The sequence below is a fragment of the Branchiostoma belcheri genome, unplaced genomic scaffold, assembly GCF_001625305.1.
Source record: "Branchiostoma belcheri isolate BF01 breed outbred unplaced genomic scaffold, Haploidv18h27 scaffold11, whole genome shotgun sequence".
NCBI lineage: Eukaryota > Metazoa > Chordata > Leptocardii > Amphioxiformes > Branchiostomatidae > Branchiostoma > Branchiostoma belcheri.
In genome coordinates, this window is record NW_017802491.1 from 3,407,123 (window position 1) to 3,434,852 (window position 27,730).

The 27,730-nt window shown below is 43.8% G+C and overlaps 2 protein-coding genes and 1 pseudogene across 2 annotated transcripts; 2 read left to right on the forward strand and 1 right to left on the reverse strand.

Annotated features, from left to right (window-relative positions):
- Positions 1-248: 248 nt before the first annotated feature.
- Positions 249-2,395, forward strand: LOC109485509 (centromere protein M-like). The gene is made up of 6 exons (XM_019789199.1): positions 249-369; positions 685-770; positions 1,101-1,199; positions 1,413-1,492; positions 1,642-1,733; positions 1,928-2,395. Exons 1-6 carry the CDS (start codon positions 271-273, stop codon positions 2,081-2,083), a joined length of 612 nt encoding a protein of 203 aa, XP_019644758.1. The 5' UTR covers positions 249-270; the 3' UTR covers positions 2,084-2,395.
- A 98-nt stretch (positions 2,396-2,493) lies between these two features.
- Positions 2,494-7,897, reverse strand: LOC109484752 (pentatricopeptide repeat-containing protein 1, mitochondrial-like). Its single transcript, XM_019788125.1, has 10 exons — positions 7,839-7,897; positions 6,337-7,543; positions 5,890-6,030; positions 5,525-5,698; positions 5,180-5,329; positions 4,215-4,801; positions 3,963-4,077; positions 3,584-3,700; positions 2,997-3,176; positions 2,494-2,696 (listed from the first exon to the last, which is right to left on the reverse strand). The coding sequence occupies exons 2-10, from the start codon at positions 7,480-7,482 to the stop codon at positions 2,532-2,534; spliced, it is 2,775 nt and encodes a 924-aa protein (XP_019643684.1). The 5' UTR covers positions 7,483-7,543; positions 7,839-7,897; the 3' UTR covers positions 2,494-2,531.
- A 2,572-nt stretch (positions 7,898-10,469) lies between these two features.
- Positions 10,470-26,727, forward strand: LOC109485519 (annotated as a pseudogene).
- The last annotated feature ends 1,003 nt before the right edge of the window (positions 26,728-27,730 follow it).

Consider the following 27,730-nt stretch of genomic DNA (forward strand, 5'->3'; position numbering starts at 1 on the left):
ATATTACAAAACGTGCAATTAACCTACTACCCCTATTTTCATAATGAACTATTCAAGGGTTGGGACAGCTACCGCAACAAAACAGAAAATAGCAGTTTTATGCTAAATCAGCCAAAGGTTGCATATTTTATGATTAAATGTTCTAACTGTAAACTAACATTTTTAGATTTTTGTTATTAAACCTGAACTAAACTGTAAAGCGATCCATTCATTTTTTTCATCAGTAAATGTCCATTGCGTTTCGATTTAACAAAGGCGGTCATTTTGAAAATGGCGGCAGAACAGGAAAGCGATATGCCCGAAGTTTTGCCAGGAGAGATTTTGAAGCCGTTCAATAAGATGCCGTGTCGAGACACTGCCACTGTGCTGGTTAGTACACACCTGGTTACATGTTTTACCAGTGCTAAGTCTAAATGTTTCAACATTGGCTGATCATAAGGTTCACATAGATCGTATGAACAACTCGCAAATTCTTTGAAAAAAAAATGGCTTTGAAAAAATTGGGAGTCTCCACTCTCCAGCAGAACAGGAAATATCGACAACTGTTTAATATCAATATTTCCTGTTTGCTCGAGCTGGACTCTATTCCATCATTATAAGATAATGATCGGAATTTATTTAATTAAGTACTAGTATCACTATGCAAGTCACGGATACCTGCAACATGTTTCCTCCACCCGACAGCTTGTTGGCAGCTATGGCACAGGGAAACAGCAGCTGGCTAAAGCCATGGTGGATCTCTGCACGGACACAGGCCTCAAGCTTCAAGTGTGAGTACAACGTAAAGTAGAGTAGAGCGAGTACAGAATGAAAACTTAAAGGATGATTTCTCTGAGACTCCATTTTTAAGTATTATGGTTACTTCTTCATCCATTGCACATCTAAAAAAAAAACTTGTAGCATGTGGACAAATAAAATGTAATACCTTTTAGCTGAAATAAGGTTATCATTCTCCGAATTGCCATTAATTACAAGGGCCATCAAGAGAGTGGACTACAGTTGAACAAATATATAATTTGCATTGATTCGTTATCTTACTAACGTTACACAGAGAAGATAGCAGTAGTGATGAAGTTTCTCTTTCAAACCATGTTCAAAAGCCGTACCACCACTAGCCTGCCTCTACCTGAGGAGAACACAGACACCAGACCCAGGATAGACTACATCGTGTTCATCATAGATCTCACCAACAGACTCAGGTAACTACTCAGTCAACTACATTAGATAGCCTAGTATATACCAGTATACAGTGAGCTTTGATGTCTGTATAGGCCATGCTTTAATTAAAATTTTAAGATGTTTAAGTAAATGAATACTGATGCTTTATTGCTATTAATAGCCTTGGTGATTACCACACTCTACAGTTATTTATTTGCTTTCCTAACACTTTTCATGTCATGTTTCAATCCCAGTTTCTCCACAGTCAAGTCTGCTGTACAGTGTGTGGATGTGGAGTACTTCCTAGGCAGAGCCTGTTTTGTGGTAACAAATGGTGGGTATGAATACTTGTTACTGTTAGGCTATGTTGTGTTGTGTTTTTTCAGGCATTTCTTTTTTGGAATGGACTTTTTTTACACATGCATGACTTTGTGCATTTCCAAAACTACCTTGTACAGAAACAGGATGTCATTTTTGTTCCAGCCAAGGGCACATCTGATCAGTGTGTAGAGATGGAGGAAGTGTCCAGACTGGCAGACATGTACAACACCATGTACATCTGTGGGGCGACAAAGGTAGCTGTTTCCTCTTTAAGCTTTCCACAATTCTTTGAAATTGAATATATTCGAGACAATTTTCCTGTGTCTCACTTCTGAAGATCTTTTTCTTGGTTACCCTTAAACAAACCCTCACTGCTCATAGCTCAAATTTCAAAAGCTAAAAAAAAAGAGCTACTTGGCTAGAATGAATCTTTTAACCGTGTATTCAGGAAGGGCATCCAGATGAGAGAACCACCCTGGCCAATCAGCTGCTGCGGTTGGTGGAAGTGTCAGCAGGCAGGAAGAACGTCTCCCCTCTGCTGCTGGACCTGACCTGCAGGCAGCTGTCCTTCCAGGAGGAACAGCCTGAGTTCTACACTGTCTAGAACTCCTTGTACAGTACAGTAGTCTACATGTGAGCTATTGGATGTGATTGACTTGGTTGTTGTCATTGGTAGTCATTCACACAGGTGCATACTTGGTACAACACTAGAGAATTTAATGTCTTAAACTTCATGTTGGGTGAGGTGACAAGTTTCTTTGTGTCAGTATTTCACATGTACACTGAATAATACTGGATGTAATTTAAGTGAAGTGACATAACATTTTGAGGTTATAGTTTTTATTAATACATGCAATGTACAACACAACATTGCTGTGAAAGGAACTCTTCTATGAGTTCAAATTGTAATCTTCTGTATTATTATCTTCAGCATTCTCATTTGTTCACATTTATTGGTTGTATCAGTGCAGACTATACATATAGAATCATATACTACTTGCAGAAAACTTAAACAAAATTAAAGGATAGTATTTCCTAAGGCAGTTGTATATCTAGTTGTCAGCTGTATCCCCCTCCTGACTGGGTATGTTCCTGTACTTGTCCCATGGATGTTCCTCCTGTGCTGCAGGCATGCGCTCCAACCACTGCTTGTACACACTACGGAAGGCGTGGACTTTGGACAAGTACACATTTAAGGGGGACCGAAATGGGCCCTTCTGTAAGAAAGATAAAAGATTCATCTGTATCAAAAAGTCAGAATAAAAATAAAGTGGAAACATTTTTAGAAAGGCAAAAGGAGCCATTTTAATAAGTTGGTATAATTATGCCTTCAGATTATATGAAAAGTTCTGTTAGCAACATCTTTTCTGCCCTGATAATTTACCACCTAATCTATATCCATATGTACATAAAATTTTCAATCTATAAGACTAAGTAATCACTAGCTACATCCTCTGTTTTCATGTCTAATCTAATGGATGTCTAATAAAACATCAAACACAGAATATTGTGTGCACCTGTGGTTCCTTGTAGTGCTCAGCAGCCTTCTCTAGCTTCTTAATCAGTAACTCGTCAGGTGCGACATTCTGTTGTTCCATGGCCAGGATCAGGTCCTTGGCATAGATGTAGTCCCTCGAGCCCAGGGCTGCCTTCAGCAAGGCTGTGAACAACTGGACATTGGGAGCAAACCCTGCTAGCTGGAAAACATTCAGAAATATATGTTAAACCTCTATTTGGGCACATCAATACCAATCTGTGAACAAGATGCAGGTTGGCTTATGAAATAGTCTATTTCCTATTAAACTTCTATGGTAATGTGAAGTTTACAACTTGGCTTGCAGGGGAAATTGGGAATAAAATATAGATTGATTTTCTGAACACATATGGAATTATGGATACATAGTTATTGTATTGAGCAATTGGTACAGTTAATCAATTTCAATCACAGACAAACATGGTTTCATATACACACTTGAAGTAGATCAAAACCTTAGATTGTAAGACGTAGATTATAAAACAGCACATGTAAACTTTCTTCAAAGTACATGTAAATCAAAGCTTCTCTATGCTGTACAAAAATCAACATAAAATAGTATATAGCCACCTTGACTTCCCTGAGCAGTTTGAAGCCCTCCTGACTACTGGTACATGCCATGGCCATGTTCACGTAGGTCCTGAGGTTTGGGGAATGTCTTCTCTCACTCATCATGGGCAGAACAGCCTAGTGGGCATAAAAAGGTTATATCTATGCCATGTTTATATGCAAACACATAGACATTGACATCCATGAGTCATTAGATAAATAAACCTGACAGAGTTCAAAATAACCTGACAGGTAAATGCAAACAAAAATTTAATAGAAATGTTTTTCCTTTAGTGAATCATGCATATTGATGAAACAAGGCCTGGCTAAGAGGCTCAGAGGGACACTAAGAAGGAAAAACAAAAGAGGTGAAGCTTAAAAAAAGTCAGTAATCATGTACCTTGGCTGCCTCCATGTCCCTCCTCATGGCTCTCTTCCTGATGAGTGCGTTGTAGAAGTCCCTGTCTGGTTTTACACCATGTTCATCCATGGCTGCCATCAGGTCTGCCTCTTCCCTATGATACAGAATTAAATAATCTCAGCAATTCTCAGAAACACAAAGCCTTTTTTGCAATGTAAGGTGTTTGCATAGTATGTGTAAGCTTAAAATTGTGATTTAACATATTACATACTCAGTGACCTCTTTCCTTACCTGGTGTTTGGTCTGATGATCTCCAGCATCTGACAGAAAGTTTTAATGTTTGGTTTGACTCCATCAGCCTCCATACTGCTGAGGAAACCTGTCACTCCTCCTAACAGACTCAGTCTGTCTGCAGGGGTCTGCACCTGTCCCAGAGACACAACATTCTCCAGCCCTGACTCCAGATCCAACAAGTTGGGAACACTTTGTGCCCGTGTGACTGCTGTTACTTCAGTCTCATTGCTTGTGTTTCTGTCATGAAGAGACCCTTCCTTCCACCACTCATCCGCCTGACTTAGACTGTCCTCCTGCCGATCAGCCACTCCTACAGGTTCAACCGTCAACATCTCCTTGGAGACGACCTCTGAACCTTGACCTGGACTGAGCTGTTTGGCACCCTTGGATCCTTTGATCAGTTTTGGTCCGACGTGGACTTTCTTCCGACGTGGGGTGGGGATCCCCTTTATGTCCGACTCTCCGAGTAGGATCTGTTCTGCGACCTCTTGTTGCCCTATCCCACAGTCCCTTGCTGCACGCAGCAGCAGGTTGTAGATGAAGATGTCAGGTTTGATGCGGCTTTTCTTCATCAGCCTCCAGGCCTGCAGAGGAGGGGGAGACAACTGAACCACTTCTTTGTTGTAAATATGTAGTCTGCAAGCCAGCATTATCTTTAATAGCATTATTATAAGGCATGAAAATGATCATGATAATTTGAATAAGGAAATGAGAAGTTTTCAGATTGATGAAAAATATAAGCAACTTGGAATTTTGCAAGCTTAAAGAATACCTGCTATCTTTATGAATCACCGTGATGCAGAAAATATGAATAAAGTGCAAGGAGCCTTGTCTTAACACCATTGATGATGATGATGATGAACACCATTTTCTCCAGTTTTTATTGTAGCACATGTACATCATGGCAATGGTTTAGCCTGTCACCTGGAAATGATAATGAGAAGTTTGACATCAAGTCTAACCTCTACTGTTTGAGTAAAGCCAGCCTCCCTGTCCTCTGTGGAGGCAAACAGCAGGAAGCTGAAGGTCTTGGCTGTGACCTCCTGTCCAGACTGTACAATCTCCTGGAACAGCTCCAGGGCTGCAGGCAGGTCAGCACACTTCGCATAGGCCTGGGGGAAAAGGAAAGTCATCTCAATCCAGTTTTAGCTTACTGAACAGCTAAGCTCCCACTGGTTGTGACAGAGAAGACAGATGCTATGTACAGTATTTACAGGTTCATTGTACTGGGGAAATATACCTAGCTCTTTTTGACAAGCACAATGAGCAGTATACTGTACTATAGATGTGAACTGCGGCCATGTTACCTTCAGCATTGCATTGTAAGTGATCATGTTGGGTTGGATGTCCCTCTTGGCCATCTCCTGCCTGACCCGAATGATGTTGCCTAACTCATTAGTCTTCTTGAAGGGTGATTCTGCACAGGCATTCAGCAGGGCCGTGAAGGTCACCATCCCAGGCTGAAGGCCCCGCTCCTTCATCTAACAACAGTAATGTTAGGAAATGTTGTAAATACTTTGTGTTGAATGTAGTCTTGCTATTCATTCCTGTGCTCTCAGTGGGAGCTCGAGAATACATGCAATATAATGAAAACTAATTAAGTATAAGAGAATATCTACTGTTTGCAGTCATGATCTTGAATGGAGAGTAGCACAACTGTTACACTCATTACCTTGAAGAAGAGGTCAAAAGCCTTCTGTGAGAAGCCAGTCCTGCCACATGCACCAATCAGGACGTTGTACACATACTCGTTAGGCTGTACCCTGTCCTCCTTCAGCATTCTGGTCTCCAGCATGTCAATGGCCTCTGGTAGCTGGATATATGCATAACAAATAGTCATACAAATGTCTTATTTTTTTAAACATTGATATAGGTAAAAGCATCATAGGTTTATTACTGTTTTGACTAAAGGCAGTCACAAAGCTGATTATGATTACATAGACTTAAGAACAAGTATTTCCGTGATATGAGTGAATGATGCAGTTACATTTATTCAATGATGTAAAAGAACTGACAATTTTTTTTCCTTTAGCACACTGAAGTAGTTATTTGGCTACAAATTCCCCATTGGTTACAGAGTTAGGCAGACAATGTTACAATGCAAAGATGTTCCCGTTACCTTTCCTGCCTTTGCCAGTTCCTTCATCCTGTTGCCGTACCACTGGCAGGTGTGTCGTGCCTGTCCTGGCGGGCGCTGGTGTCGCTTCTCCACCTCCTCATCACTGTCTACATACTCCTCCACATCCGCATCCTTCCTGTACCATCTTCTCTTGTACCTGTCTTTGGCCACAGTACCGAAGTTTTCATCCAGTCCAGCAAGATCAGGATCAAAGTCATCTGCATCGTTGTAAGGTACAGCAGTACTGTTAACGTTGGAGTCTTCTTCGTTAGGTAGTTGAGCACGCTGTTGTCTTCCATTCTCCTTTCTTGTTGGAAACACATCAGAATCTGAGGCAACAGTAGATGGGTGAATATTTCTTACTGCTGCTGTGAGTCTGTCCTGTCTCGTTGATGACTGTCGGAAGTTTGTAGTTGTTTGAAGCCTATCAGCATGTACGTTCAGGTCAGGATCAGGTATGTATTTGTCTCCATACTGAGTGTACATATGCTCTGGTTGCTGGGGAGGGCTGAACTTTCCCTTCCTTTTCTTAGATGACCTTGAACCTTCTATAAAACCATGGTGGTTTCTGCCTGTTCTCGATTCATCCAGGATTTCATCAATTCTAAAGTTTCCTCTTGCATCTAAGGATTTCTTTGGCCTTTTACTCTTTCCCCTTGTCTGCTGCGTAGGCTCCTGTACCCTGTCAGTATGTTGTATGTATCCATAACGTTTCCTTTCTATACCTTTCGCCAAGTCCTGTTTTAAGGCGACCTTGGTGTTCCTGTTGTATATGTCTGAGAGTGGTTCAGGGTGTTGGACAGTATCTGGTACAGTCTCGTCAATTTCTGGTCCAAAGAAATCGTCCTCAAAGGATTTCAGTTCTTGCTCTTTAGGATTGAGTTTTTCCTTCACGGTTACTATTATGCCATCCCCACTGTTGCTACTATAGGCGCTACATGTCGCAGAGTGCTGGGTCACTTGGTATGGCTGCAAGAATCTCGTACACTGTGCAGATTTCTGTCCATGTGTCAGGTACCTTAGTTGGTAGCAGGCAGGAGTATTCAGACATGTTGTTTTGTTGACCTGTAGGGACAGGCTCTGCAGACGGTGTGTTATACTGACATGTCTGCAGAGAATGGCTGTACTCATGTGTAGTCTCCACATCTTGATGATTGATTGTTCTTGCCGGCTTATAAGGAAGCTACTAATAGCACTGGCTGTTATCCTAATGAATATAAATAATAAGGCTGTTAGACGTATGGTATTGACTTATAATGTCAAGTTTCCTTTAACAAAGACACGAAGCCTTCAATTCAACCAAAATGCTTCAACATAACAAGGATGTATAAATTATACTTTGCCCCCCTCCCCACACAACAAATAACAGTGCTGAAAAGGTAGTCGAACTAAAATGAACACCAAAAGTAACACCAGCACAAACACAGGTTACCCAGCAAGGAATCTGATCAAATTCATTAACGTTGAGCTCAAAACTGAGAACGACAGACGACATTTCTTACTTTCACGCCGTAGAACACATGGTGGCCGCCATCTTGGTAATTTTGACCTCGAATAACCCCAAATAAGGATAGCAGCAAAACGATTAGCAGACGACAGAAATAAATTCATCGGAGTTTCTACTGGTCTGGAATACCGATAAGGTGACTTATATACTCAACAGGACTTTCTTTGATACTTGAAAAAAATTAATTAGTCTTTGCAAAATTTTACTAAACAATTAGTTATCCCGAAGTGGACTTAATAAACCTAATCTCATATTTCCAAAGCTTTACGTTTGAATCACAGGTGTCAAAAGGTCTTCAAAAGGTGCGTCGTTTTAATAAAACGGACAAAAAAAATTGCAACCGCAATACGTGTATCTTGTTCGTCATTATCCCACATGTCAATACAGGCTTTGCTTTTCTAATCAACCAGGCCACTCTGTTTTTATCGGAAGAAACGGTGTTCATGTGTAACAGTGCTAACTGACCATGCTAAATCGTCGTGCGACCTTTTAGTGTAGTGGTTAGCGTTGGTCCCGGTTGTGACCTGCTCGCCCCTTTCGGTTTTTACACATGCATCAGGAATGTGAAAGGTAGTAGAATTTAATACCAGGACGGACCGGAGATGTATGGTCTTGCGGGTCGATGTGTCGATTGGGGCCCATCTGCCTGAGATCCGTCCCGCTGTTGGGAGGGGACGTTATTTCAGTTGTCAGAGAAACATTGATTTTGCCTTCAGACCCTGGACGGTTCCTGCCATTAAGGCTTAATAACATACAAGGCAGTGTGTTGATGTCCAGTCTACGTAAGGACTATGTTATTATTACTGTCGGTTGTATGTTAATCATCCTGAACTAGAGACGCTTTTTTCTCAGTATTGAAAGCCAACATTTTGCCCCCTCTGAGTTTCTAGTTCTACCGTAATAGGCCTAGGGTGAAGTTTTCGAACATCGTGTTTAAGTTTGCATACTGGTTACAGCAGACTGGATTAGGAAAATGCCCGTCAGTGCAGTATAGACTAGAAATGCTAACGGAAGGGCAGGAAACTGCTTCTTATGGTACCGGTAGGGCTGATGAATGGAGAAGAGACAACTTTTCTATGGATGACTGCCAAGGTATTGGAAGAACCTCTAAAGTTTACCAGCGTCCTGCTGGTCGTCATGATACGCTCAAAGGCACTGCGTCTTCAACAGACTCCCTACTGCCTTCAGACTATCTGTCAGCGTCTTGAACTGTATCTTCACAAAACAGCACAAGAACGTCAACAATTAACGGTAGGGCTCATAGGCTCAGCACACACCATTCATCAGTGTCTTTCAAGCTAGTCACGCTTGACGTCACAGAAACATGAGTCTGCATAGAGGCAAAGCCACGCCATCTAACACTCTTAGTTACCGACACTGCGGTAAAGGTCACAGAACGAGCTCGTTTATCTGATTTTCCATCTCATTTCCTCACACGTCCTCTCGTAAATACCAAGTTCACGGCCTGTATTTCTCCAAGGATGGTTTATTTGCGTTCCTGTCAGATCAATCTGACAACAAAACGGGGTAATTGGCTCCAAGAGTAGACTACGGATGTCATCTCGTAGTTAAAAATCATTGATGACATTTAGAAGTGCTGATTATTGGCGCCGACAGATAGTTTTACTCCGGGGCGGGCTGGGTGACTGGAGAATGCCAACAGTACCCGTGTGGCGGGATGAAGTATGTTACACCAAGTCGCCTTTAACAAGAGCAGACGATTTAAAGCTCTCAGCCGGCGATTCAAACGCTCAACTGCCTCCATGCATATAGATCAAAGGAATGCAATAAAATGGTATCGCTGCTCCACATATATACTCTTGCCTCGGAATCACGCATACACGTCGTAAACTTGCACCTTAAAGCGATATCAACACTGAGGACAGTTTTGAGACTCCAATCGACTCACGCAGACGATCGATATGCATTTGATATAGCCTGATTTTTTCCGATGATAAAAATGATATTTCTTACATTAGAATAGCATGAAATGATGTAAAACGTGAACCGTCGCACACAAAGCATGTTATTATGCAGTACGTTGATTGCCCCTTTGAAGTTTGGTGTCTGAGAACATCGTCAATGTTCGTACCCGGATGTGCTATGGCCGCCTACCACAGGGGCCAGTCAGCACTACAACACAGTGCTGTGCGTAGTCACCTGAGGGTATGGAATAGTCCACTATTGGTCCAGCCAGTTGACGGGAATCGATTGGAAGTATATATACGTTCCGGGAATGTGGACTCCGCATCGTCACGCTGCCGGCTCTTCTGTTGCTCAAGCGCTCGGAACTGAGGAATCATAGCGGCAAATAAGTCATCATGTCAATCAGTCGTGTTGCTACCTTAGGCCGGTTAAAACCTGTTACACTCTGATTTTGAACTGAATCAAAATTATTCTTGTCTTAGAATAACTTAATTTAAATTGTAAGATTGACAAATTATGTAAACAATAGTCAATTTTTAGACCTGTAATGGTTTCTTTCGGTATTTTAAAACTACTAGTATGTATAATTAATTGAAGAGCATTGCTCTGCATGTTATCCACGTGAGGTATGTTCTACTCCTCCCCCTACCCTCCCGGCTGACATATCAGAACGCGACTGTGCCGGCATAATCACCCATCTCACGTACCGACGTACCAGCCAATTGTTCTCATCACTCGCGACAGGCGGAAGGCTATCCCTCCCATCTCCGGCACAATAATTACGTCACGGCACACAACACACCTCGCACGAGCTGCTCGTATGGGAGAGGACGGCTAACGTTAGATCCATCCTCACTGGCCGGGCACTGAAGTTGCGGAGAAGTGAAGAAAGGAGCGGGACGTTTAAGAACCTGCGTACGGCCTTCGCTATACCTGAATACTCCGCGAGGACAAAACATTTGCAGTGTACAAACATGGAGGATGCTCTACAGCCGCCCTCTGTGGTAAAATTCATCAATGATAACGCGAAGTCCATATGGCGGGATATGACCGGAGTGGCGGAGGAGAGCTTGGCGCAGCTGAAGAGCAGGTTACACCGAAGAGGGCTGGACAACGACCCGCCGGTTCTGCGGGCCGTGCGGAAAGACGGGGAGTGGTGGGCGCTGGACAACAGGGCGCTGTACGTCTGCCAGGACCTGGAGAGACAAGGCAAGTGTCCCCGGGTCAGGATAGAGGCAGTCCACCTCAACGATGTGCCTGCTGAAGTGTGGGAGGGCAAGGAATTTCCCGCCAAAAACAAAATCCTTCGCAGGAGACTCAACGGAAACGAAAACTGCACGGGTAAGTCATAAAATGTGCGGAGTACTGACAGTAGAAATGCCTTTCATCCCGTTCTGATTTATCCTAAGCGCGGCAATCAAAATTGTCAAACCCATTCCATGTTCATTAATAATGTATTCCCTCCTGTTTACGTTCCTCCTCTGCTTATGTGTACAGAATATGGTAATAAAACATCAATTCCCCTTATAGGAGAGCGGACGGGTTCAATAACTACAGGATGTATCCCCTTATATCTGTATGCAGCATGTAAGGAAGGTTACAAATCTGTATGGAGATGGGGCAGGGAAGTTAACCGAAACCGTTCCCGCGCCACTGTCGGTGGTTAGACTTACAACGGGGCAATTTTGCTAGGTGCAATAACGATCTACCCGGAAGTCTCAAGTTCGCCTGCCATTAATGGTGTAAGGCAAAGTATGAAAATGTTGGTTATTTGCCTGACGGTAAATACGGTACTTAATACGTGCAGCTGCAGGGGGATCTGTTTTGTCGTGTACATTGTGTACTTTGTATATACACCCCTAAATGTGAGGCTATTTCTGTGGTGTACAACATCACATCAACCACCGGCCTGGTTCCAAACACCAACTTTAATGACGCTATAAATTGTTACAGCCCTTTTAACCGTCAGCAATACACACGTTCCTCTACATTATCTCAGCAGTCGTACGAGGCAGGCATGTGAGGCGAGTCGGCTTAGTGATGTTTTCATAAAATCGAATCACCTAACGACGCGATAGGCGGGAGCCGCCAGTGAAGCAAAGCTGTAACGGCTGGTATCTGCGTGCCGTTCCTAGGGAATATTCAACTGTATTTCTCAGGGATACTTTCTACTATATTGCATAGTGGTTATTTAGAAAAGGGCGAAGTCATCCACATGAGCCCGACTGATTGCGTTTGATAGCCTGAAGCTCGGTGTGACGAATCGCAGTCTGATGACTCAGCGGTAGGGCCCGGTAATAGACATGAGGCGCACGGCAGACTAGCCGGCATCTGTGCGCAGAGTTATCCAATTGTGGAGGCATTATTTCTGATTACTAGCGTTTCACAGAGGATTCCAAGTGCACTGAACGCCTAATTTTGTCAGATAATGAATCTTGTTGCTGCTGGGTGTATGTGATAGCACAGACGGAGCTGGGCAGGGTTTTTTTTACCTGCAGACACAATGACAATATCATGTGGCGCCGGCGGGCGATGATGACACCTGGACGTGCCCTTTGACACGCTGAGCTATCATGACATCATAATGACTTCATTTCCATTTTGGGAAGAATCAGAATGCGACAAAACATATCCAGCAGGGGATTTCAGAAATCCGATATCATATCCACTAATCCGACCTCTGTTTTCTATGATCTATTTTTAGAGGTAGAAAAGTCGCTCGGGATGCAAGAATCAATGTCACGATTTGGACCGTTTGATTTCTTGAATTTCAAATCACCCACTACAAAAATGCCGGTTGTGCCAATCGATACCTTCATTTTTCCCCGTGGGAATATTTACATGATTCTCTTAAATAACAAAACCGTACATTATAAAATGAAAGCGAAATTGTGTTTGGAGCTGGTGATACTGTATTAGAAAAAAAAGAAAACGATTTTTAGGCTTCGTATGGATCTTTGCGTGGTTGGACTGTGTAAGCTTATCGACAGGTGTATCGGCAGTTTGTAGCGTTAGACGTGCGCCTGGGGTTAGTGCATAGGCCCGAGCCTGTACGTGGATAACCCCGGGGTTGGAAAATTCCCCCTGTTTTACGTGAACTCGGAGTCGGATCGGACAGCCCGGCGCGATGCTCGCCCTCCTGTAACACACGGCTCCAACCTGTCTGGCAGGGGCCGCGCCAAACAGCACAGCACAAACACACGCTGACACGTACTCCTTACAACAAACGTGTCACTTTTGCGGGATGGAGCCGTGGGCGACTGTTTAACCGTCTATTCATGTATAGCTGGAAGCACAGCAACGACTGCCTACACTTGAAATCGGAATAAAGCGTGGCGTTACTCAGAAAGCGGAAGGATCGGTTTTCGACACTTGTGGATGTCCCAGCCCTCCCATAATACACCAAATAAAATGGGCCAGAATCCATCACATCCGTTAACACAGTCTGTGGTTAAGGAAAGCGCAGGTATCTGAGATTGTTCATACGAACGTTTACCATTGGCCACATGTACTAACGTTAGCCACAAGGGGACCATTCAGCACCAATGACGGGTCCATATTTCTGTCAATGAGGATTCTGTTTTCCACACAAGAAAACACCGCAGACCCATCCTCCAGGCGATAATAATCTAGATTTCCCAGGGGTGCCACATACGGCGCTCATATCTCATAACTAAAGCCCATTATACTGAATTTTGACGCTGATTGTAAATTACCAACTGATGAGACAGATAGATGAGTAATTATAATCATTTTCCAGAGTTTCATTCCGTCAACTAGTTATGTTATGCCTAGTATTAATGTATTAATAATAGAATATCGTGTGGCAACATGCGCTTAAGGAGTACAATTTTACTGTTTTTATCTTGGAAAAACAGGAGACAGAAGGGGAAACGTAATACATATTCACATGTTCATAAGGCCTAAAAGATAACGCGCTTCCTATGGTTTTGTCTCGTACAAACGCCCGCCAAATTTCCGCCAGTTCTGTCTCTGACCGACATTGCAGACGACAGGCGTTCGCCATTCCATTGGTGAATTGGCGGGTTGTTTCAATTATGCCGTTCCCTCAGGAATGAGGGCTTTGGATATGTGATCGAATGAATTAGAGCAAAGTCATTTTCCTTTCTCATAGTTCCGGCCTAACAGCAGCCTATTGTTGGAAATTCGGGGCCAATGACTGGGTAGCATTTGTAGGGTTTTGTACTCATGCAATATAGAACGAATATTCTATGGCCTTGGTGCTGGAAAGCTGCTCGGTGACCTAGATTTCTGGAGATGGTATCCGAGCTGGAACGCCGTTACCGATTCAGAACACGGAGTCTGGTCATGTGCTGGTATTCCGAGATTCACGAGTTCATAAGCGCATTATATTATCCATCCGTCTTGTTTTGAAATTGTTGTAACAATTTTCCCGTTTCACTGAAATTTTTAGCAACGGAAAGCAAAATTTTCACGATAGTAAACGTTGGCTTGAAGGCCAGGGAGACAGATCCATCATATGCGCACTGAACATTATTGCCTGATGGAACATCTGATATATTTCCTTTGAATGTAAATAGTCTGATGTTACTCATGATTATAGTGCCGCAAGGTATGTGGGAAATATCTAAGCCAGCAGCTGTAGGACCTGTTACAGCCGTCTGATTGCTTGGATAGCCTGCTGGGCAGAATACTATAACACTGAAGTCTACATAACCTCAATGAAAAATTACCGAACATTTGTTATTCACAGCCGTCCACCCAAGAAATTAATCCGCATCGCCGCCAAGACTGCGACACGTTCCACGCCAAACCGAACCCGGCGGTGATTCTTCAGCACCAGGTATTCAGGTAATTACGACGTGCCCTCCTACTACCCGGCCGCCAGAACGACGTCCCGTCGCCAAGAAAATCAGATTGCTGGATTTTCTGAGGCCGGAAAACGACATTAAAGCGCTACTCTCGAATGGTATCTAATTGGCAGTATGCAAGACATTGGCAAAATGCCTGCATTGAAGTGCAGACACGGCAAATTGACTCAGTACTTTTCCTGTGACCCGGTTAAAAAAGATATCCATCATGAATGCCATCCCTTCCTTAATTAATCACCTGGCTGGGGCAGAGCGGCATGTTTGCCATCCTGGCCGTGACCTATGCATAGAAAAAAAAGACAACACGGCAGAACTTATAATGTCATTTCATATCTTCATTCAATCAATACACAATGCCTTCAAAGTCTGTTGAATTATACATTCTATTGAAAACTCATCATGCATTGTGAACCTTGCCACATGTCAAACTTTGGAATATGCATCTTGGGAAGGCTTATTATTCTATTGGGAGAAAAGACGCAGGGTAAGCCTTTCAAAGCGCACCTCTTTTTCTGCAGATCGATAATTTGGTGGCATATCAGAATAAAGTCTTTATGATCGATCAGAAGGGAATTTGAACTCTTTCCAAGGCGGATTTCTGCAAACTCTGTTCCGTTCTCAGGCTTTGTTTTATTAATGAGGCGTTTTAACCTGTGTTGGTGCTTCACGGGACTATCGTATTCTTAATATACACAACGACGGACAACCAAGAGAGAAGAGATACACTGATAAAACAGAGATGTACTTAAATATTTATTTGACGAACCGCAATGATGATAGAGGATCCAGGCAAGATTTGAAGCCCGGCGGCCTTATTGATGACAGAGCCTTAAAAAAAACACCCCGAGGCACGAGTCAAGCAGTCAAGAACGATTACTTCCTCGTGCGGCAATGTGCTTGAACTAAAAGAGGTCAGTCCCGGGGTCAGCGGTTTTAGGCCGCCGCCACGCTCCTCACAAACACCTGACTGTGCAGAATCCAGCACAGACCTCTCCGTTACAAAGAATCACACAGTTGCGCTCATAAATCATTTACGACATTATGAATTCTAAGTGCTACTTTTGATGGGTGATTCATCAATTTTGAGGTGGAATGTTTTAAAGTGTCGATACCGGTCCTTGCCTGGGCACATCATTCATCATCACGTTATTGAGTTGACAACGGTCGTAAAGGGACAAAAATAGTCCACCGTTTTATAGCTGTGTCCTTGAAACACAGCACAGCGTAAACTCCATTATGCAGTTTTAACAAAGGACGTCAGAACATTAAAATGTTCTTTGATAATTTTTTCACGTATTTCAAACCATGAAATCATATCCAAATTGCAGGCGTGTTTTACGCGTTTTGGTTACCTGTCTACAAGATGAATGTACGTGGCATCTTGCAACTTTTGAATTATTGACATAAACATGGGGCCCAGGTAGAGAACACCCCCCCCATATCTGCTTGAAGGTTGAATGATGTGGTCGACATAGCGTGATCACCTTGTCCCCTGTGCCAGGGCCAGGCTGACGCGGGTGCCGTGTTGGCTGCGGTCTTCCCGGCCGGGTGGTAACATGTCACCTCTGACGTGTTACGGCTCTCACCATCACCTTGCCACAATTCATAGACACTATCAGTCGCCTTATATTCACCTCGCGAATTGGAATGAGAGATTCATCAAAATCAGAATTCAACCGTTTGGAAGTAGTTTATATTGATCTAATACTAAGGTACTCAATAACCCGTGTTCAGAAAATCATACTCGCAGCTCAACGAAAACTTCTAGTAAACTTTAAACCTTACAACCTCGATCCCCATCCCATACATCTCATCATGTCATCATACACCACAGTATACACTACAGAAGGTAACATTGTAGCCTCGCACGCAGGCAACCCTGTGGGCTACAGCACACGGCGTTACGTTGTGGCTGCGTACCCATGGATACTTAACAATTGCTCGATCGTTGACCTTCGGTTCTATACATTTTTGTATCGTTTGCATTCAAGGCACGCGTGAGCAACGTTTGGATTAACATGTCAACATCCTCGTTTGTTTTTCGCGTTTCCAGTGTAACGGAATGGTATTTTCACCCACGCTAAATGGGGTGGTAATGTCCTTGAAAACGATGCCATTGACTTCACATTCAATACTTGAGGAAAATAACATGGACGTCATGCAATTTAAACTAAATCCAATCAAATTTCCTTTAAAAACGACAACCATTGAGAAAATCCTTCGCAACGAAAATCGAATAACGTCGAAACGACAAGACTGCCCCCTGCATGTAACCGTAAATGCTGGATACGTTCCCTTCTTGAACCAAATTTTGCTCAGTAAAAGTTGACATGAAAAGGCATCGTTGTGCTATGGGCTAATTGAAGTATTGCCGGGACGTATTTCCACCCGAAGGCTGGTCAGGTTTTAATGTCGAGCAAAAGATCTACTCCGTATACGGGCAAGGATGAAAGACTCGATGTTTACGAGCCCAATTTCCCGGCCTTTACTGACCATAGACCCAGTTGGCTGGTGGGGTAGCCATTCTTAACTCTCGCTCACTGATGTATTGAAAGCGAGGCAGCGTTTATGGAGCGTCATGTGCACAGGTGCTTCCGGTCTGGCTCCCTATTTCAGCAGAATTATCGTCAGACATAGCTGTCAATCACCCAGTTTAACCTCTTCCAAAACTACTTCTAGTTCTAGAGAAAACGATATACCATACAGGCATCTTATCTCTGCACCGCTGACAACATAATCTCCCAGAAACTGGGTAATGTCCGTGAAGCCATAGAAACGTCGCCAGTAGATTCACGACAAGGCGATAACGTAACGTAAATTGCCGTTGAAGTACGCCGTAGACGTTATTAATTGTTCTGAGGTGGACGGAATACTCATTTAGCTCCCTGCACGGTACTTGTTGTCAGACATGTATGGAGATCGCACCATCAGCTATCCTGATATGTCTGTCACAGAGGTATAAATAGAAAGTCAATGGGACTCTGCGATGGCTCAGGTTCAAAGTCACCCTGCCGGTCGTCTGTCTACATTAGGCATGACCTCTACGGTCTGACCTTCACTACGTTGAAGTTTGAAGATATCTTTTTGTGCTTGACACATACTTGTCCTACAGATTACACAAGCGTTATCGTAAGGCTGAAAATCAATTCCTGATGAGATGACCGGAAGATAGAATCATTCTATTCTAAAAACATTCACTGCTGGTCTCCTGGTCAGCGTGTAGTCCTGACAGATTTGTGGGGCAGACCTTACAGATCGATTGCACGGTGTAAAATAGACGACCCTACGGGGAGCACGTGACAGGGGACATAGATTCAAAGTTCTCAGACTATCAATGTGGTCGTAACGAGACAAGAAGTACAAAAAAGAAGTCAACTTATCTAAACTGAAATCTAAACATTCCCCCCTCTGAAAATCCTCTGACGAAAGCGATTCGTCGGAATGTATTCTAGACAAGAGATGTGGGGCAGTCAGAGTCAGGTGACTCCAATAATGGTACCCCATCTTCCTGCCATAGAGTCTATCAGACCGTCCTGCAGGAGATTTTTGTGTCATCCGGGCCCACTGGACGGCTGATATCTGAAGGAATTACTTACTGGCGATCACAAGGGAACATGCAAACGTGAGGCACTTAAAAACCAACCAGGCTGGTCTCTCAAGGCTCACATTTTGCCATAAAATTCACCATCTTTTTCCTTCTAATTCTGCTACGCATACATTCCTTAATCTGTGTCGGAGTTGTTGTTTTTTGTGCCCTGCTTTGATAATTAACATGCAGAGTGAGAACTGAGTGAGTACGAATATAGACGGGGATTTGCAACCTCTTCTCGACCTAGTCAGTCACATTGATATAAACCCGTCAGGATCAGGTGTGATTCTGCTCACATGTACATGTGCATTTAATATGTTGGGTGACCTCAAGTCGTCCGGAAACCCACAAAAACCTAACCGAGTGGAATGCTGAAAATGACACTTTTTGGCTGCATGACGAGCATGAAACTGACTTGGCGAATTGCTAGAGGTCAGGTAGCTTGCACCAGCTTAAACTAAATCAAACGAAATCAATCGTGTTTGGGTGTAGACGGAATCGAATCACATTCTCACGAAGCGAAGCCAGGGGCGGTCTTCCTTGCAATCTTCTCGTTTCTACCCAATACCGTGTTCAGCATACGTGACTATCCTGGATTGCGAGTGGTTAGCCCTGTTATCTCAGCCCTCGGCAGAAACGTGGCGGAAAGATTGGATATCTGCACCGTGACGGTTTGTGCAGATTGACTCACAGATCTTGACCTTTCGGACGTGTGGATCAAGATGGGTTCCGACAGACATAAAAGATCTTAATCAGAATATGAGGAGAATCTTCCTCGGTTGATGCATCATTTAGACAGAAACCCGCTTTCCTTAGGTCTGGTATACGGAAGGCTCTGACTAGATTTTGGTGCCTCCTCGACTCGTTATGCAACAACCTCCAAATGATTGACAACTACTAGATCAAGTTGGTTACTTCACTGCCTCACCTGCTGTATTCAAGAAGCATTAACCCGCCTGGTAACAGTTCCTATGGTGGTTTTTAACCAGTAAACATGAAAACCGGTACATTGATGTTCACATGTTATTATCGTCTTCTAGACTGACGTGGACCATCAAATTTTGCTAGTCCTTTGGGGAAATTACATTAGTATGCTAAGAATGGTCCCAAACCCATTAAGAGTTAAAACCATAGCTAATGACCGACGATACATTAGTGGATAGAAGACCATTAAGAACTACTTAAGAAGGCTTGTGTGATAGATATATCATATCAGTGTACCGGACAGCCACATGTAAGACTAACGTATTCTTCTTGGGTTACCATCAGATATTGGTGCACTGTTCCACGCCAGTAGAGTACGGGATTTGTTTTTATGTTTTCAGGTTTGTAATTGTCAGAACTTTCTCAATTTTGTGATTTTGCGTAATGATAACATGTTGCCGCAAATACCAAAGGTGTCCAGACAATCAAACAATCAGTGGGAGAAACACATTTGGAAAATGACCAAGACACACTGAAAACATGGCTAGAGTGTGAGCAAACCCGATTAAAGCTGGATGATACGGTTAGAAACAGTAACAGCGGCTGGCTAAACTAGTTTAGCTTCGACCAGTCCACGTGCTTGTCATGTAAGTTTGGAAACAAGGAACGTGGTGTAGAGCGTGGTGTAAATTGTTTCTCATTGAGGCACTATGAGAGCTGGGGCGTTGCTGAGTAATAAAAACAACATGGACCGATAAAACTGCATACCTTCTGTTTTCACCGTATGATCTTCTAACTATGGAATACCCCTGCTTAAGGCACATCAGATTTCCAAGCAATCGTCTTTAGTAGTTGAGTAGACTCATCTATTCATTATGACGAACTTGCCCGTTGATGAGAGGTTTAATTATAGAGAGAACGGATAAAGACCGCGGACGCTCGGAAGCGCACACTTCAAAGCGACCGGTCGATTCGCCGTTCAATACTGGAATTAGAGCGCTGAATGGCGAGGCCGCTTTTAGTGAGTTTGGTCTCGGGTCTGTGGCTGTTATAGACTTCCTCGCCTGTCCATCAGGGACAGAAGGTCCATAATGGAGATTTGGTAACTTCACCAATGCAACCACTGAATCGAGCTCGCCTTGGGTTCAGCATAATCACTACTGATTGGCACTTGTGTCGTCATCTATAAGTGGGAGGGTGATCTAGATTGCGAGCAATTCAGTTTCGGGCTGACCGTAAATAGAGGAGAGTCCAGGATTGGTGTAAAACAGGATCCGCTGCACAGTGTAATGTTACCTGTCCTTGGTGCTGAAATGGCGGTTACCTCCCAGCAGCGTGTTGGAAACCTGGTATCAGACAGACAACGGAGAAAGTTCGCCCGCCTCTGACATTCTGAACAGCGTATAAGGTCGAAGTACGCTCAAGTTCACGTCGCTGATACCAGGAAAATTGTTCAAAGTCACGCAATTAGAAAGAAAAACAATTTTGCGGGGACCAAAGCTGTGCGGATTACCCGGAACCAAGTGGATCTAAAAATCGAAGCCAACCGTGGAGAACAAAACGAGCAAATTAAGAGAAATCGATGCTTGACACGGATCAAACCGAAGCAATTATAGACTGGCCTATCTCACGTGACAGGCGCGTGTCTCACTCATACTGACCGACTTCCGACAAACGTTGTGACTAAAACTCCCCGCGGCTCGACGGGCGGCCTCGCTTCATAAACTTTCCCTGAGCTGAGGGGCAGCTGCAGGAATGGAATATTGGCTTGAGAAAATACAATATTTTCATGTGGTTTGGAAAATTCCGATAAGATTAGGATCATATTGAGACAGAGCGATCTCGAGATGAGTTATGGTCGTGTCCGGCACAGACTCATGTGTTGTGTTATTTTTAGTATTATGATAGGAGGTGTTTGAAGCTGGTCACGCATCACATGTATCCCGTCATGCCTAGAGCCAGTTCTGTTGCACGACGTTATGATTCCCATAGTTGATAAGGTATAAGGTATTGCCTCTCACGCTCCGGGCGTGATCTCAGCCTTAGATAGTCACACCCCATCTGTATTTCTAAGATTTCTATCGCTCGGCGTTTCTACCCAATCACTTACAAATACACTTAGGATACGGCGCACCCTTATCTGGCGTCAGGTCTGTCTGAGGGCACGTGTTAGCGTTAGTCTTCTAGCTTTGGGGCTCTGGCTTAATTCATAAGGTCTATCCTGATTGATTCGCTGGTCAGTCCACTGCCGGAGATTGCCGTGCTGAACCTACCGTGTCCTCTCTACTAGCCCATTACTGGAAATGGGAAACGCTCCATATATGGCTAAATCATGGCAGCCCGTGTTAATGGTGTACAAGCTGTTCAAGATTTACGCATCTACTAAGGTATTACATATTAAGTACGTGTGCCATACTGTGAAATACAGAGACGACAGACGGTAGAATAAAGGCCATCTATTGAGCCCATGAAATTCCTGTACTATATCTTCCAGCAGCTATGTTAGGACATGTGTTGATGAAGGCGTATGTATGTGGATAGAGGTGACGAGGTTCACAGTGCTGCTAGCGGCAGGTGTGAGAGACCGAGTCCGTTAGATTCGGGTTTGCGGTCCACCAACCACGGCCAGGAGAGGGTCAATATCTGTTCCATGGTAATCCTCTCCTACTCCTCTACCCCCCCCCCCGTCCTGTCTCATTTTTTCACCTGTCTACCCACTTAGCATCTTCAAGGGAAAAGTATTCTCTTTTAGCCTCAAAGCACAGACTTCAAATCGGCTGCACCTTCTCATACAGCAGGGGTTCTATTGAGGTAGACAGGTGGACGTATGTGCCGTGTACATCGACCTTTCATCCAGACCAGCGATTAACCCTGAGACGGGTCCTGCACGATTCATTACCGCGCAGCTCGCGTGTGCACGGGACGCGGGACAGTTCCCCCGGGCGCACGGTGTTTAGAGCTGATTTAATGGTCAATGTACTTCCGTAAATACTGGCTTCTGCCGGGCGCGGCTATGATTTTATCGCATCATTTCGCATTCATCTCAGTTTGATGAACAGGGTTGTCAGTTGGAAGCCGCAAGGGTAAGAATATAGATAGAGACAAAATGGCATTGAACAAACGCTATGGAGGGGCACAGAATAATTAAGGTCACCTGCATGAACTTAGAAGACAGAACGGAAAGGTACAATACATTATCCAAAGCCCAGTCCGCTGGGCATGGAAACCTTACGTTAGTCAAACGTTTAGTCAAACGTAGTATGTGTACATACACCCTTCCCCATGTCTTGTCCTAGTATATCTGCAATTAAGGCTAGTGCTACACAAAGTCTGAGGCATTACATCAGGTTAGGGCGCGTGGGACCAAACTGACTAGCTGATTTGGTCTGCCTTACCAGGTAAAATCATTAATGACATGAACAGCGCTGGCATTTCTTGTCCATCCCGATATTTGCACATACGTTGTATCACTGACCGTATGCAGTAAGGAGCAAGTAGTATCTTTCGTTCGAAACGACACAGATTACACAAGAGTACGCCCCAGTAATTGTATGTATGTGACTGTGCACATTCAGGGTACGTCCTAGTGTTTGTGTGTGACTGTACACGTTCAATGGTACATCAGGGTACGCCCCAGTATTTGTGTGTGACTGTGCATGTTCAATGGTACATCAGGGCGCATGAGTACGCCCCGGTGTTTGCGTACGACCATGCCCGTCCATTGCGCAGTACTGACCTCCTGACCCCTAGACCAGGTCCTGAGATGATCGATGACGCCATTCGGCAGGTAATCAGTGAGTCCGGGCGAGATGGTGGCGCAGTGCCTCTGTAAATAAGGTCATTCTGCCCCACGGAAAGGACATGGTAGCTCACAGACGATATGGGACCTGGGTTGGAGCAGAACAAGAAAAAATGTTCACGCTATCACGGCAATTATGTACAAAAGTTTCTACAGAAATATGGTCACTTACAGTGTCGTCTGTGAGAATTATGCGGTAAAGTCTAATGAACAATATATGTTATGAAAAACTTAAAATGAAAAACAATATATGTTGGCGAAAAATTCTAAACTAGTCAACCTCCGGGTACCGCATCATACACTTTTATTGATTTTGTTCAATTGGAGGAATGGAAAGAACCCGATCGGCTGAAAGTGACCTCGATATTCTGATAATGAAGACCTACTTTTGCGTTCAATTGCCAGGACCGCTTTATTGAGTTTAGTGCGCACTCAGTGACCAATTTGGCCAGCAATGGATTGTACTATTTTTACGTGTTTGTATAAAGTGTTTTGTATAAAGCCCCTGTCACACATTCAAGAATTTGGCCTTACGCTGTTTAAAACATTGGAGGGGTTGTCGGGAGGTTCGATCATGGTTGGCTGTAAGCTAGCAGAACACTAGCCAACCATTCGGGAGAAAGTTTGCAGCTGTGTGCGGGGCGTGTTCAGGGGTAAAATTTGACTCAAGTTTAACTTAAGATAGTTCCGATTAGTATGGAAAGGTAGCCATGGCCTAATATGGTCAGACCGTCAGAGTGCTCCCGAACGTCAGCCGAATCTGTTCGGCTGGTGGTCGGGAACAAATTCGTGGGAAGGTCGTGAATGTGCACGTGTGACAGGGGCTTAACAGCGATGTGGTGGAACGAAAAAAAAACACTTCTAAGTGTTAAAAACTATAATTTGGGAGGTGGGTATTCGCTATAGATCATTTTAGTACACGCAGTTTTTGAACCTGCATAGATTTGTATGTCCTATGGAAGTCACATCGTCCGGTTGTCAATGATTCACTACCAGTCATACACACGGACCTTGAGCCGAGCTGAATTTCTTGTTAAGATTCTGTGCCTGTTGCGAGGACCCGTCGCGGGGAATATATCCTATTGATTTTGTGCTTAGAAGGGCAGAAACTCAATTTGTGCCCAGCGAGGGAAACAAACGAATTATCCTCAGTCCGCAATGGTCGGGTGGAAGAAAAAACGGTTGAATCTGGATAGTCGTTGGTGAGATATAGATGAACTGCGAGCGCACGGAATGACGGTATGGGACGATAACACAATTACAAGGGGCCAAAGACGCGTCATTCGGACGAGCCCCTCGATTCATCACTGCCGTCTAAGTGGTAGGAATAATGGTGGAAACGAATTAGGAAGACAATTAGATGGATCTGTACACGCCCTATTGAAGCAGATAGAATGGCATTGGGAAATTGGAAAGCAGCGCTGATTCAAACATTGATGTTATCTATTCTAGTGACATCTCTTACTAATGATTTCAGGACCAAGGGGACCAATAGCGAACTTTCACTTGACTCGTTTAAGTCGAACGTTTATGGTAGCATCCCAAGACGTAAGGCATAAAACCGAGGTATAAAATGTGGCGTATGTGCTGCTGTATCAAACAATGTTCAGATTCGTTTCTCGTCTTATATCTACGTCATACCTTTGCTTTTATTTCGAGGGCCAAACGTCAATTGTCTGAATGACGATGCGTAATTGCATAGGGATTGCACGTATTGACGTAGTGTTCTCTCTTCTTCTTGTGTCGCCATCACAGAGACTGAAGTGCCCACTTGCCGGGTGTGTCACCAGGAGTTCAAAGGTTACGCGACGTTAGCCACGCACCAGAGCACGGAGGACCACTGGCTCGGGACTGACGGGGAGGCGGGCGGCGCGGAGACCGAGGAGACGGACGCCGAGGACTCGGACCTGGAGGACGTCAGCGATGTCAACTTCAGCGACTCGGAGTGTGGTCAGTTGGCGGGAATTTAACTGGGGTGGCGTTATGTAGATATCCTGAAGGATCGTCAGACACACATGTACAGTTTATTTTCATGAAATCCCTATCCATTTTCCTCACATTATCGATAATAAAAGAAGACTGTATAAACTATAACGAATAATTGTTCGATATAATGGGGAAGAGATAAAAATATTGGATATTTTCGGGACGACTTGTTGATTGTTTTGTGCTTCTCGTTCCCAGACTGGAGTGAGGAGGTTGGAGACAGCGACTCGGACAGTGACGATGAGTCAGACGAGGAAAAGCTGGACAACGCGCAGAACGACAACGTCATAAGAGACGTCACCGCATAGCGGACAGCCGGAACGCCGCAAAAAAAATCGTCTGCGGGTAACCATGGTGATCACGTCACCTGGTCAGGAGAAGGTTTTCCAGACCAGATTATCCGGACGGAATCTTTATGATGTCATAGATTCTGTCGCTGTGGCTTTATATACGTACTCGTCAACAATATTCAGGAAATGATGACTAGAATTTGGCAAAACATTTCTTTTGAATTAATGTAGGTTAAATGCTATGTCATCTGCAAGGATGCAATTGAGAATACGTGCTTCGTTTTTACCATGAAGAAAGGTAACCGTGGGGTACCGGTGATGTGGACGCGTTTTTGCTGTAGTTAGTCTATGACAGTAGGTAGGCTTTGTGGGTCAAAGTTGCGCAGTACGCGAGAAAAGCCTGGATTTTTATGGTGCTTATCTCTTTTCTATGCAGAATCATGTCTTCTATACTTGACTAAAATTTCCCGGTATCTGAAGTGTTTCGCTCTGCACGGTTGGAACTATCCGTAGAAATGACAGCTTTCAATTTTCACGATATCAGCAACAACAACAGACGACTGTACCACGCCTCAAAGCAGATCACATAACTGTATTTAACACATTGTTCTAAATTGGATGCTGTGAAGTCCGTTCAGAGCTAAGTAATTAAGGTTGTGTGTCAGAAGGCAAAGCTGCACAAATGCCATTCTAGCACGTTTTGTATTCTAGTCTCTATGAAATGTCCAAATTTATGACTCTCCAGAATGAATCACTTACTTTATAACATTACGTGGGATCTCTGGTGGCATTTTATGGCACCTCGCCTGTGGGGTAGATAGACCATGCTGTAGAAATATTGCGGACTGCAAATGGGAAAGTTCATGGGAGTGTGAGGAAGTGATATATTTCAGCGGATCCTTTATCGACGGTTGGCTTTAAATGAAGCGATGAAGGATTGTAAATGCACAAAATAATGGACCTGTGGGATGAGCTGGTTCGACTGAGATACTAGTACGTGGCGAATCTCCAGGAATTATGTCTCCCTTGTTGTCTGTGAACACCTTATGTTTTATGAAATATCGATATCTTACACGAACAGAGGGGCCCAGTACAGCGAATATAGCAGGAAATATGGAAAGATAATAAATGTATAATGGAGACTGTTATATAAATCAACTGTGAAGTTGGTGATAGCGAATACAACATGTAGAAGGGAGAATTTGTTAGGAGAAATAGAAGGTAAATCACATGTTCTTGGCTACTGAACGATACCGTGAGAGTAGAATGTTACAGAATGAGGTTCTTGAAACAGAATTGAAGCCTAGAATGGTTTTCAAGTAGCGTAGAAGAGAATCTGTCTTCTAACGCACCCAAGTAGAAAATGAATTTCAGGTCTTTGTAAATATAACGACCGTTTTACTCACTTGTGATGTTGTTGGCAAAGAGCTGCTTCCCTGACGTAATGGTGCGTTCTCCGATGTGACGGTGCATTTCTCTCGACTGTTTTCTGCGCAATTAAACCAGCTGGTGTAATTTCCGACTGTCCATTTCTGTGTATGGTACGGGGATACGAACTGTTGGTGTTGAAGTCAATTGTGTAGAGACAGTGGTAGTGCGTGTGTCTGTGTGTGTGTGTGTGTATATGTGACTATCCTTTTTATCTAACAAGAACCATTTTCAACACCTACACTGACAAGATAACTCTGCTTTAACTGCACCAGGTAAGTACGAAAACGTCACGTACAGGTGACTCGTGTCACTGGAACGAAGTAAATCGATCCCAGCGGTCGCGCCCTCTAGTTCCACAAGCTGGTTATGCACCTTAAGTGCTGCCCTACCTTTGACACTGTGCTGGTATACCTCTCCACTTGGACGAACAATTTTGATGAAAAAGTCATATATTTTGTCACGAGTCAGATTGAGATTGTTGCCCTTCCAGTGTATTCGTGTGTAAGAGCCGCACCAGAGTGCCTGCACGTAAGTTACTAGTAATTCATTGCCTCCAAATGGACAGGCGTGGTGCTCATGTCAAAACTGGCACCAAGACGAATGTTCCCAGTTGCTAAGTGTTGTTCCCAGCTCAATTTTTCCCAACTTTACGAGCGCTAACTATGTCATTTTTCTCTGCAACGGCTGTACAACACTTTCCACGGCTTTCGGACAATTTTCTTCTTACGGTACTCGTAAAGTACCTTAACGGTCTGGCAGTCAAATGGCTAGGTTGTAAAATTTCATCTATGGTTCGAAACTCATTATTTTTCACCTTTTTTCCTTTTGAACTTGAAAATAAAGGTACAGAATAGCACAAGTACTGCAGTAAAAGAGAAATGGTTTACAAGTCATCTTGCCGAACCTGTAGCATATCGCTCTGTCAAACGGTCTTAACGGTTTTCTCTCATGTAATATAGCGCAAGAGTTGGTATGACACTGGTGCTGGCCCAAAGGACGCGCGCTTTACATATCGGGTGTTTCAGATAAGTCATATACACACATCAGTCGACTTGGGTATGACCAGGTAGCGCGCAGACAAAGAGTATA

Bases quoted from the DNA above. Each gene is read 5' to 3' on its own strand.
- LOC109485509 (XM_019789199.1), top strand. From the start codon at position 271: ATGGCGGCAGAACAGGAAAGCGATATGCCCGAAGTTTTGCCAGGAGAG. The intron at 370-684 runs GTTAGTACACAC...TCCACCCGACAG, and splicing joins GAGACACTGCCACTGTGCTG to CTTGTTGGCAGCTATGGCAC. The intron at 1,734-1,927 runs GTAGCTGTTTCC...CCGTGTATTCAG, and splicing joins ACATCTGTGGGGCGACAAAG to GAAGGGCATCCAGATGAGAG.
- LOC109484752 (XM_019788125.1), bottom strand. From the start codon at position 7,482: ATGTGGAGACTACACATGAGTACAGCCATTCTCTGCAGACATGTCAGT. The intron at 5,699-5,889 runs GTAATGAGTGTA...TACTGTTGTTAG, and splicing joins CTTTTGACCTCTTCTTCAAG to ATGAAGGAGCGGGGCCTTCA. The intron at 3,701-3,962 runs GTACATGATTAC...TATGCCCACTAG, and splicing joins GGGACATGGAGGCAGCCAAG to GCTGTTCTGCCCATGATGAG.